Source organism: Salmo salar, unplaced genomic scaffold (assembly GCF_905237065.1).
Source record: "Salmo salar unplaced genomic scaffold, Ssal_v3.1, whole genome shotgun sequence".
Classification (NCBI taxonomy): domain Eukaryota; kingdom Metazoa; phylum Chordata; class Actinopteri; order Salmoniformes; family Salmonidae; genus Salmo; species Salmo salar.
In genome coordinates, this window is record NW_025547815.1 from 53,751 (window position 1) to 65,909 (window position 12,159).

A 12,159-nucleotide genomic window follows, 5' to 3' on the forward strand; every position below is an offset into this window, starting at 1 on the left:
TGTCTCTCTGTCCTCTCTCTGTCCTCTCCGTGTCTCTCTGTCCTCTCTGTCCTCTCCGTTGTCTCTCCGTATCTCTCTGTCCTCTCCGTGTCTCTCTGTCCTCTCTGTCCTCTCCGTGTCTCTCTGTCCTCTCTGTCCTCTCCGTGTCTCTCTGTCCTCTCCGTGTCTCTCTGTCCTCTCCGTGTCTCTCTGTCCTCTCCGTGTCTCTCTGTCCTCTCTGTCCTCTCCGTGTCTCTCTGTCCTCTCCGTGTCTCTCTGTCCTCTCCGTGTCTCTCTGTCCTCTCCGTGTCTCTCTGTCCTCTCTGTCCTCTCCGTCCTCTCCGTTGTCTCTCTGTCCTCTCCGTGTCTCTCTGTGTCTCTCTGTCCTCTCTGTCCTCTCCGTGTCTCTCTGTCCTCTCTGTCCTCTCTGTCCTCTCCGTGTCTCTCTGTCCTCTCCGTGTCTCTCTGTCCTCTCTGTCCTCTCTGTCCTCTCTGTCCTCTCCGTTGTCTCTCTGTCCTCTCTGTCCTCTCCGTGTCTCTCTGTCCTCTCCGTGTCTCTCTGTCCTCTCCGTTGTCTCTCTGTCCTCTCTGTCCTCTCTGTCCTCTCCGTTGTCTCTCTGTCCTCTCTGTCCTCTCCGTGTCTCTCTGTCCTCTCTGTCCTCTCTGTCCTCTCCGTTGTCTCTCTGTCCTCTCTGTCCTCTCCGTGTCTCTCTGTCCTCTCTGTCCTCTCCGTTGTCTCTCTGTCCTCTCTGTGTCTCTCTGTCCTCTCTGTCCTCTCCGTGTCTCTCTGTCCTCTCTGTCCTCTCCGTGTCTGTCTGTCCTCTCTGTCCTCTCTGTCCTCTCTCTGTCCTCTCTGTCCTCTCCGTTGTCTCTCTGTCCTCTCCGTTGTCTCTCTGTCCTCTCTGTCCTCTCCGTGTCTCTCTGTCCTCTCTGTCCTCTCTCTGTCCTCTCCGTTGTCTCTCTGTCCCTCTCTGTCCTCTCCGTTGTCTCTCTGTCCCCTCTCTGTCCTCTCCGTGTCTCTCTGTCCTCTCTGTCCTCTCCGTGTCTCTCTGTCCTCTCCGTGTCTCTCTGTCCTCTCTGTCCTCTCCGTTGTCTCTCCGTTCTCTCTGTCCTCTCCGTTGTCTCTCTGTCCTCTCTGTCCTCTCCGTGTCTCTCTGTCCTCTCTGTCCTCTCCGTGTCTCTCTGTCCTCTCTGTGTCTCTCTGTCCTCTCCGTGTCTCTCTGTCCTCTCCGTGTCTCTCTGTCCTCTCTGTCCTCTCCGTCCTCTCCGTTGTCTCTCTGTCCTCTCGTGTCTCTCTGTGTCTCTCTGTCCTCTCTGTCCTCTCCGTGTCTCTCTGTCCTCTCTGTCCTCCGCCTCTCCGTGTCTCTCTGTCCTCTCTGTCCTCTCCGTGTCTCTCTGTCCTCTCTGTCCTCTCTCCTCTCTGTCCTCTCCGTGTCTCTCTGTCCTCTCTGTCCTCTCCGTGTCTCTCTGTCCTCTCCGTGTCTCTCTGTCCTCTCCGTTGTCTCTCTGTCCTCTCTGTCCTCTCTGTCCTCTCCGTTGTCTCTCTGTCCTCTCTGTCCTCTCCGTGTCTCTCTGTCCTCTCTGTCCTCTCTGTCCTCTCCGTTGTCTCTCTGTCCTCTCTGTCCTCTCCGTGTCTCTCTGTCCTCTCTGTCCTCTCCGTTGTCTCTCTGTCCTCTCTGTGTCTCTCTGTCCTCTCTGTCCTCTCCGTGTCTCTCTGTCCTCTCTGTCCTCTCCGTGTCTGTCTGTCCTCTCTGTCCTCTCTGTCCTCTCTCTGTCCTCTCTGTCCTCTCCGTTGTCTCTCTGTCCTCTCCGTTGTCTCTCTGTCCTCTCTGTCCTCTCCGTGTCTCTCTGTCCTCTCTGTCCTCTCTCTGTCCTCTCCGTTGTCTCTCTGTCCTCTCTCTGTCCTCTCCGTTGTCTCTCTGTCCCCTCTCTGTCCTCTCCGTGTCTCTCTGTCCTCTCTGTCCTCTCCGTGTCTCTCTGTCCTCTCCGTTGTCTCTCTGTCCTCTCTGTCCTCTCCGTGTCTCTCTGTCCTCTCTGTCCTCTCTCTGTCCTCTCCGTTGTCTCTCTGTCCTCTCTCTGTCCTCTCCGTTGTCTCTCTGTCCCCTCTCTGTCCTCTCCTTGTCTCTCTGTCCTCTCTGTCCTCTCCGTGTCTCTCTGTCCTCTCCGTTGTCTCTCTGTCCTCTCTCTGTCCTCTCCGTTGTCTCTCTGTCCTCCAGCTGTACTGGAGTCAGCTCAGATCCTCTTCATCCTGGTCCTGATGACCGTAATGCTGCTGCTGATTGGCTGTCTGTTCAACCACTACAAGCTGTCTTCCTGCTCCTTTACAACCAGACAGAGACAGGCCCGGAGGCAAGCACAACACCTACAGCAGGTCAGTACGGGGTGTGTGTGTGTGTGTGTGTGTGTGTGTGTGTGTGTGTGTCTTAATAATGTCCGGGGACGGAGCAAATGGAACGGCATCAAACCCCCTGGAAACCATGGAAACCATGTGTTTGACGTGCCTGATTCCATTCCACCTATTCCGCTCCAGTCATTACAACCAGCCCTGTCCTGCCCCTGTTCACCTGTCTGGACGGCTGCCCCTGTTCACCTGTCTAGCCAGCTGCCCCTGTTCACCTGTCTAGACAGCTGCCCCTGTTCACCTGTTCACCTGTCTAGACAGCTGCCCCGGTTCACCTGTTCACCTGTCTAGACTGCTGCCCCTGTTCACCTGTCTAGACAGCTGCCCCTGTTCACCTGTCTAGACAGCTGCCCCTGTTCACCTGTCTAGACAGCTGCCCCTGTTCACCTGTCTAGACAGCTGCCCCTGTTCACCTGTCTAGACAGCTACCCCTGTTCACCTGTCTAGACAGCTGCCCCTGTTCACCTGTTCACCTGTCTGGCCGGCTGCCCCTGTTCACCTGTTCACCTGTCTAGACAGCTGCCCCTGTTCACCTGTTCACCTGTCTGGACAGCTGCCCCTGTTCACCTGTTCACCTGTCTAGACAGCTGCCCCTGTTCACCTGTTCACCTGTCTAGGCAGCTACCCCTGTTAACCTGTTCACCTGTCTAGCCAGCTGCCCCTGTTCACCTGTCTAGACAGCTGCCCCTGTTCACCTGTCTAGACAGCTACCCCTGTTCACCTGTCTAGACAGCTGCCCCTGTTCACCTGTCTAGACAGCTGCCCCTGTTCACCTGTCTAGACAGCTGCCCCTGTTCACCTGTTCACCTGTCTAGCCAGCTGCCCCTGTTCACCTGTTCACCTGTCTAGCCAGCTGCCCCTGTTCACCTGTCTAGCCAGCTGCCCCTGTTCACCTGTTCACCTGTCTAGCCAGCTGCCCCTGTTCACCTGTTCACCTGTCTAGCCAGCTGCCCCTGTTCACCTGTTTACCTGTCTAGCCAGCTGCCCCTGTTCACCTGTCTAGCCAGCTGCCCCTGTTCACCTGTTCACCTGTCTAGCCAGCTGCCCCTGTTCACCTGTCTAGCCAGCTGCCCCTGTTAACCTGTTCACCTGTCTAGCCAGCTGCCCCTGTTCACCTGTTCACCTGTCTAGCCAGCTGCCCCTGTTCACCTGTTCACCTGTCTAGCCAGCTGCCCCTGTTCACCTGTCTAGCCAGCTGCCCCTGTTCACCTGTTCACCTGTCTAGCCAGCTGCCCCTGTTCACCTGTTCACCTGTCTAGCCAGCTGCCCCTGTTCACCTGTTCACCTGTCTAGCCAGCTGCCCCTGTTCACCTGTTCACCTGTCTAGCCAGCTGCCCCTGTTCACCTGTTCACCTGTCTAGCCAGCTGCCCCTGTTACCTGTTCACCTGTCTAGCCAGCTGCCCCTGTTCACCTGTTCACCTGTCTAGCCAGCTGCCCCTGTTCACCTGTTCACCTGTCTAGCCAGCTGCCCCTGTTCACCTGTTCACCTGTCTAGCCAGCTGCCCCTGTTCACCTGTTCACCTGTCTAGCCAGCTGCCCCTGTTCACCTGTTCACCTGTCTAGACAGCTGCCCCTGTTCACCTGTTCACCTGTCTAGGCAGCTGCCCCTGTTCACCTGTTCACCTGTCTAGCCAGCTGCCCCTGTTCACCTGTTCACCTGTCTAGCCAGCTGCCCCTGTTCACCTGTTCACCTGTCTAGCCAGCTGCCCCTGTTCACCTGTTCACCTGTCTAGACAGCTGCCCCTGTTCACCTGTTCACCTGTCTAGCCAGCTGCCCCTGTTCACCTGTTCACCTGTCTAGCCAGCTGTTCACCTGATTGGAGCTGGTTCTTGTTCTAACATGTCTTCTTGAGTCAAGCAGATCAGATGTTCGATGTCCTTTAAGGTAACTGTTTCCTCCGCAGGTTAAATGTTCAGACTGTCTCTTTCTGTCATCAGGATCTCTGGCCGTCGGACAGCGGCTCTCGACAAGGTGCCTCCGAGGTAAAAACCCAGGAAGTGTGTGTGTGTGTGTGTGTGTGCGTGTGTGTGTGTGTGTGTGTGTGTGTGTGTGTGTGTGTGTGTGTGTGTGTGTGTGTGTGTGTGTGTTTGCCAGCGCCAATCTGTTTAGTAATGGACCCCCACTGGATCCAATCTGTTTAGTAATGGACCCCCACTGGATCCAATCTGTTTAGTAATGGACCCCCACTGGATCCAATCTGTTTAGTAATGGACCCCCACTGGATCCAATCTGTTTAGTAATGGACCCCCACTGGATCCAATCTGTTTAGTAATGGACCCCCACTGGATCCAATCTGTTTAGTAATGGACCCCCACTGGATCCAATCTGTTTAGTAATGGACCCCACTGGATCCAATCTGTTTAGTAATGGACCCCACTGGATCCAATCTGTTTAGTAATGGACCCCCACTGGATCCAATCTGTTTAGTAATGGACCCCCACTGGATCCAATCTGTTTAGTAATGGACCCCCACTGGATCCAATCTGTTTAGTAATGGACCCCCACTGGATCCAATCTGTTTAGTAATGGACCCCACTGGATCCAATCTGTTTAGTAATGGACCCCCACTGGATCCAATCTGTTTAGTAATGGACCCCCACTGGATCCAATCTGTTTAGTAATGGACCCCCACTGGATCCAATCTGTTTAGTAATGGACCCCACTGGATCCAATCTGTTTAGTAATGGACCCCCACTGGATCCAATCTGTTTAGTAATGGACCCCCACTGGATCCAATCTGTTTAGTAATGGACCCCCACTGGATCCAATCTGTTTAGTAATGGTCCCCCACTGGATCCAATCTGTTTAGTAATGGACCCCCACTGGATCCAATCTGTTTAGTAATGGACCCCCACTGGATCCAATCTGTTTAGTAATGGACCCCCACTGGATCCAATCTGTTTAGTAATGGACCCCCACTGGATCCAATCCGTTTAGTAATGGACCCCACTGGATCCAATCTGTTTAGTAATGGACCCCACTGGATCCAATCTGTTTAGTAATGGACCCCCACTGGATCCAATCCGTTTAGTAATGGACCCCACTGGATCCAATCTGTTTAGTAATGGACCCCCACTGGATCCAATCTGTTTAGTAATGGACCCCCACTGGATCCAATCTGTTTAGTAATGGACCCCAACTGGATCCAATCTGTTTAGTAATGGACCCCCACTGGATCCAATCTGTTTAGTAATGGACCCCCACTGGATCCAATCTGTTTAGTAATGGACCCCCACTGGATCCAATCTGTTTAGTAATGGACCCCCACTGGATCCAATCTATCTATCCTCTGTATCTATCTAACCCTCTATCTATCTCTGTGTCTAGGTGCTGTATCTCTCTAACCCTCTATCTATCTCTGTGTCTATAGGACTAGGTGCTGTATCTATCTAACCCTCTATCTATCTCTGTGTCTAGGTGCTGTATCTATCTAACCCTCTATCTATCTCTGTGTCTAGGTGCTGTATCTCTCTAACCCTCTATCTATCTCTGTGTCTATAGGACTAGGTGCTGTATCTATCTAACCCTCTATCTATCTCTGTGTCTAGGTGCTGTATCTGTCTAACCCTCTATCTATCTCTGTGTCTAGACTAGGTGCTGTATCTCTCTAACCCTCTATCTATCTCTGTGTCTAGGTGCTGTATCTATCTAACCCTCTATCTATCTCTGTGTCTAGGTGCTGTATCTCTCTAACCCTCTATCTATCTCTGTGTTTAGGTGCTGTATGTGCCCCAGACAAGGGAGAGGTTCACAGCCTCGTCCTTTATGTCCAGGGAGCGTTTCAGTCGCTTCCAGCCCACCTGCCACTACCTGACCCGCGACCTCCATCTTCCCCCCACCATCTCCCTGTCTGACGGAGAGGAGCCCCCGCCCTACCAGGGTCCCTGTACCTTACAGCTGAGGGACCCGGAGCAGCAGTTAGAGTTGAACAGAGAGTCGGTCAGGGCCCCTCCCAACAGAACCATCTTTCACAGCGACGCGATAGACGTGCACGGTGGAGGGGCTGGAGGGCCGAGGCCACCCAGCAGTAACTCTGGTATCAGCGTAGCCAATAGCAGCAGCAGCCACGGACGCATGGAACACCCGCCTCCGGCGTATTGCGAGGTGATTGGTCAGCACTACCCTGGCTTCTTTCACCACCCGCACAGCGATAACACACTCGGGACCTGGACCGGGGGCGGGACCAGCCTGCAGGGCCAATCGGAAAGCACAATACCTGCCAAGGGCAGGAAAGGGGAGGAGCTGAGGTGAGATGGAGGAGGGACTATGCTGTCGGAGACTCCTCCCCCTGTAAAGGACAATCTCTTGATGGACCGACACTCCCAGGATGCACAACTAAACACAACATTACCAACCTGCACAACTAAACACAACATTATCAACCTGCTACAACATTATCAACCTATACAACTAAACACAACATTATCAACCTGCTACAACATTATCAACCTATACAACTAAACACAACATTACCAACCTGCTACAACATTATCAACCTATACAACTAAACACAACATTATCAACCTGACGATGTTACCAACCTGCAACAACTAAACACAACATTACAACTAAACACAACATTATCAACCTGCTACAACATTATCAACCTGTACAACTAAACACAACATTATCAACCTATACAACTAAACACAACATTACCAACCTGCTACAACATTACCAACCTGCTACAAGTAAACACAACATTACCAACCTGCACAACTAAACACAACATTACCAACATGCTACAACATTATCAACCTGCACAACTAAACACAACATTATCAACCTGCTACAACTAAACACAACATTACTAACCTGCTACAACATTATCAACCTGCACAACTAAACACAACATTAACAACCTGCACAACTAAACACAACATTATTACTGCTACAACTAAACACAACATTATCAACCTGCTACAACATTACCAACCTGCTACAACTCAACACAACATTACCAACCTGCACAACTCAACACAACATTACCAACCTGCACAACTAAACACAACATTACCAACCTGCTACAACTCAACACAACATTACCAACCTGCTACAACTAAACACAACATTACCAACCTGCTACAACTAAACACAACATTATCAACCTGCTACAACTCAACACAACATTACCAACCTGCTACAACTCAACACAACATTACCAACCTGCTACAACTAAACACAACATTACCAACCTGCTACAACTCAACACAACATTACCAACATGCTACAACTCAACACAACATTACCAACCTGCTACAACATTATCAACCTATACAACTAAACACAACATTACCAACCTGCTACAACATTACCAACCTGCTACAACTAAACACATCATTACCAACCTGCTACAACTCAACACAACATTACCAACATGCTACAACATTATCAACCTGCACAACTAAACACAACATTATCAACCTGCTACAACTAAACACAACATTACTAACCTGCTACAACATTATCAACCTGCACAACTAAACACAACATTAACAACCTGCACAACTAAACACAACATTATTACTGCTACAACTAAACACAACATTATCAACCTGCTACAACATTACCAACCTGCTACAACTCAACACAACATTACCAACCTGCACAACTCAACACAACATTACCAACCTGCACAACTAAACACAACATTACCAACCTGCTACAACATTATCAACCTGCTACAACTCAACACAACATTACCAACCTGCTACAACTAAATACAACATTATCAACCTATACAACTAAACACGACATTATCAACCTGCTACAACTAAATACAACATTACTAACCTGCTACAACATTACCAACCTGCACAACTAAACACAACATTACCAACCTGCTACAACATTATCAACCTGCACAATTAAACACAACATTACCAACCTGCACAACTAAACACGACATTACCAACCTGCTACAACTCAACACAACATTACCAACCTGCTACAACTAAACACAACATTACCAACCTGCTACAACTCAACACAACATTATCAACCTATACAACTAAACACAACATTATCAACCTGCTACAACTAAACACAACATTACCAACCTGCTACAACTCAACACAACATTACCAACCTGCTACAACTCAACACAACATTACCAACCTGCTACAACATTACCAACCTGCTACAACTCAACACAACATTATCAACCTGCTACAACATTATCAACCTATACAACTAAACACAACATTACCAACCTGCTACAACATTACCAACCTGCTACAACTAAACACAACATTACCAACCTGCTACAACTAAACACAACATTACCAACCTGCTACAACATTACCAACCTGCTACAACTAAACACAACATTATCAACCTGCTACAACTCAACACAACATTACCAACCTGCTACAACATTATCAACCTGCTACAACTCAACACAACATTACCAACCTGCTACAACTAAATACAACATTATCAACCTATACAACTAAACACGACATTATCAACCTGCTACAACTAAATACAACATTACTAACCTGCTACAACATTACCAACCTGCTACAAGTAAACACAACATTACCAACCTGCTACAATTAAACACAACATTACCAACCTGCACAACTAAACACAACATTACCAACCTGCTACAACTCAACACAACATTACCAACCTGCTACAACTCAACACAACATTACCAACCTGCTACAACTCAACACAACATTACCAACCTGCTACAACTAAATACAACATTATCAACCTGCTACAACATTATCAACCTGTACAACTAAACACAACATTACCGACCTGCTACAACTCAACACAACATTACCGACCTGCTACAACTCAACACAACATTACCAACCTGCTACAACTCAACACAACATTACCAACCTGCTACAACTAAATACAACATTATCAACCTGCTACAACATTATCAACCTGTACAACTAAACACAACATTATCGACCTGCTACAACTAAACACAACATTATCGACCTGCTACACAGAGAGGAACCAAGCATAAATGTCTTTTTCCATTGATTGAAAATAGCTGTCACTGCAGGGGGATGTTTGTAGCCATCTTTTCATTTTATTTTCTCCTTCATGTGGGAACATCTATAATATTAGACCCATCTCTTTATTCTCTTGAATGACCTGTACAGACCAGGGTCTGTACCGACCCCGAGCTGGACTGAGGAGGTTTTATACAGACCAGGGTCTGTATCGACCCAGAGCTGGACTGAGGAGGTTTTATACAGACCAGGGTCTGTACCGAGCTGGACTGAGGAGGTTTTATACAGACCAGGGTCTGTATCGACCCAGAGCTGGACTGAGGGGTTTTATACAGACCAGGGTCTGTACCGACCCAGAGCTGGACTGAGGAGGTTTTATACAGACCAGGGTCTGTATCGACCCCGAGCTGGACTGAGGAGGTTTTATACAGACCAGGGTCTGTACCGACCCAGAGCTGGACTGAGGAGGTTTTATACAGACCAGGGTCTGTGATCAACCAAGATGGACTGAGGAGGTTTTATACAGACCAGGATCTGTACCGACCCCGAGCTGGACTGAGGAGGTTTTATACAGACCAGGGTCTGTACCGACCCCGAGCTGGACTGAGGAGGTTTTATACAGACCAGGGTCTGTACCGACCCCGAGCTGGACTGAGGAGGTTTTATACAGACCAGGGTCTGTACCGACCCCGAGCTGGACTGAGGAGGTTTTATACAGACCAGGGTCTGTACTGAGCTGGACTGAGGAGGTTTTATACAGACCAGGGTCTGTACCGACCCCGAGCTGGACTGAGGAGGTTTTATACAGACCAGGGTCTGTGATCAACCAAGATGGACTGAGGAGGTTTTATACAGACCAGGATCTGTACCGACCCAGAACTGAACTGAGGAGGTTTTATACAGACCAGGGTCTGTACCGACCCAGAGCTGGACTGAGGAGGTTTTATACAGACCAGGGTCTGTACCGACCCAGAGCTGGACTGAGGAGGTTTTATACAGACCAGGGTCTGTGATCAACCAAGATGGACTGAGGAGGTTTTATACAGACCAGGGTCTGTACCGACCCAGAACTGGACTGAGGAGGTTTTATACAGACCAGGGTCTGTACCGACCCCGAGCTGCACTGAGGAGGTTTTATACAGACCAGGGTCTGTACCGACCCCGAGCTGGACTGAGGAGGTTTTATACAGACCAGGGTCTGTACCGAGCTGGACTGAGGAGGTTTTATACAGACCAGGGTCTGTATCAACCCCGAGCTGGACTGAGGAGGTTTTATACAGACCAGGGTCTGTACCGACCCCGAGCTGGACTGAGGAGGTTTTATACAGACCAGGGTCTGTATCGACCCAGAGCTGGACTGAGGGGTTTTATACAGACCAGGGTCTGTACCGAGCTGGACTGAGGAGGTTTTATACAGACCAGGATCTGTACCGACCCAGAACTGGACTGAGGAGGTTTTATACAGACCAGGGTCTGTATCGACCCAGAGCTGGACTGAGGAGGTTTTATACAGACCAGGGTCTGTACCGACCCAGAACTGGACTGAGGAGGTTTTATACAGACCAGGGTCTGTACCGACCCAGAGCTGGACTGAGGAGGTTTTATACAGACCAGGGTCTGTGATCAACCAAGATGGACTGAGGAGGTTTTATACAGACCAGGGTCTGTATCGACCCAGAGCTGGACTGAGGGGTTTTATACAGACCAGGGTCTGTACCGAGCTGGACTGAGGAGGTTTTATACAGACCAGGATCTGTACCGACCCAGAACTGGACTGAGGAGGTTTTATACAGACCAGGGTCTGTATCGACCCAGAGCTGGACTGAGGAGGTTTTATACAGACCAGGGTCTGTACCGACCCAGAACTGGACTGAGGAGGTTTTATACAGACCAGGGTCTGTACCGACCCAGAGCTGGACTGAGGAGGTTTTATACAGACCAGGGTCTGTGATCAACCAAGATGGACTGAGGAGGTTTTATACAGACCAGGATCTGTACCGAGCTGGACTGAGGAGGTTTTATACAGACCAGGGTCTGTATCGACCCAGAGCTGGACTGAGGGGTTTTATACAGACCAGGGTCTGTACCGACCCAGAGCTGGACTGAGGAGGTTTTATACAGACCAGGGTCTGTATCGACCCCGAGCTGGACTGAGGAGGATTTATACAGACCAGGGTCTGTACCGAGCTGGACTGAGGGGTTTTATACAGACCAGGGTCTGTACCGAGCTGGACTGAGGAGGTTTTATACAGACCAGGGTCTGTACCGACCCAGAGCTGGACTGAGGAGGTTTTATACAGACCAGGGTGTGTACCGAGCTGGACTGAGGAGGTTTTATACAGACCAGGGTCTGTATCAACCCCGAGCTGGACTGAGGAGGTTTGATACAGACCAGGGTCTGTACCGACCCAGAGCTGGACTGAGGAGGTTCTATACCTGGTCTGTGTTCAACCAAGATGGAAGAGGAACGACTCAAACATCCGAATCTTAGTGCCAAGGTTACCGTGGAAACAGAGGAGGGGAACTGATTTGTCTAAGTAACTAATATTAAAACATTAAAAAAATAAGTGTTATGTAAAGTTGTTATTGTCTATTTGTTGGAGCGTAAACAGAGAAACACCAGATGGGACGATGTGCGTTGTTGTCCTGTCAGGAGTGGATTGATTGATTGATTGATTGATTGATTGATTGATTGATTGATTGATTGATTGATTGATTGATTGAAATCTGGCTCCAAAGGTAAGGTAGGAGCAGATGGTAGGGCGAGGCCTCTTCCTATTGGAGGACCAACAGCCTATTA

At 49.5% G+C, this 12,159-nt stretch overlaps 1 protein-coding gene and 1 long non-coding RNA gene across 2 annotated transcripts in view; both read left to right on the top strand.

Moving 5' to 3' along the window:
* The window catches only part of LOC106594293 (low-density lipoprotein receptor class A domain-containing protein 4), a 28,201-nt gene extending 21,481 nt beyond the window's left edge, over positions 1-6,720 (top strand). Inside the window, exons 2-4 of the mRNA XM_045711592.1 lie at positions 2,196-2,350; positions 4,320-4,364; positions 6,100-6,720. Coding sequence (XP_045567548.1) covers positions 2,196-2,350; positions 4,320-4,364; positions 6,100-6,633 — 734 coding nt within the window. The 3' untranslated portion in view covers positions 6,634-6,720. The remainder of the gene's footprint in view (positions 1-2,195; positions 2,351-4,319; positions 4,365-6,099) is intronic.
* Positions 6,721-7,001: 281 nt separating this feature from the next.
* Positions 7,002-11,938, top strand: LOC106599654 (uncharacterized). Its single transcript, XR_006763156.1, has 2 exons — positions 7,002-9,594; positions 9,637-11,938. It is a non-coding gene; the product is annotated as an uncharacterized lncRNA (long non-coding RNA).
* The last annotated feature ends 221 nt before the right edge of the window (positions 11,939-12,159 follow it).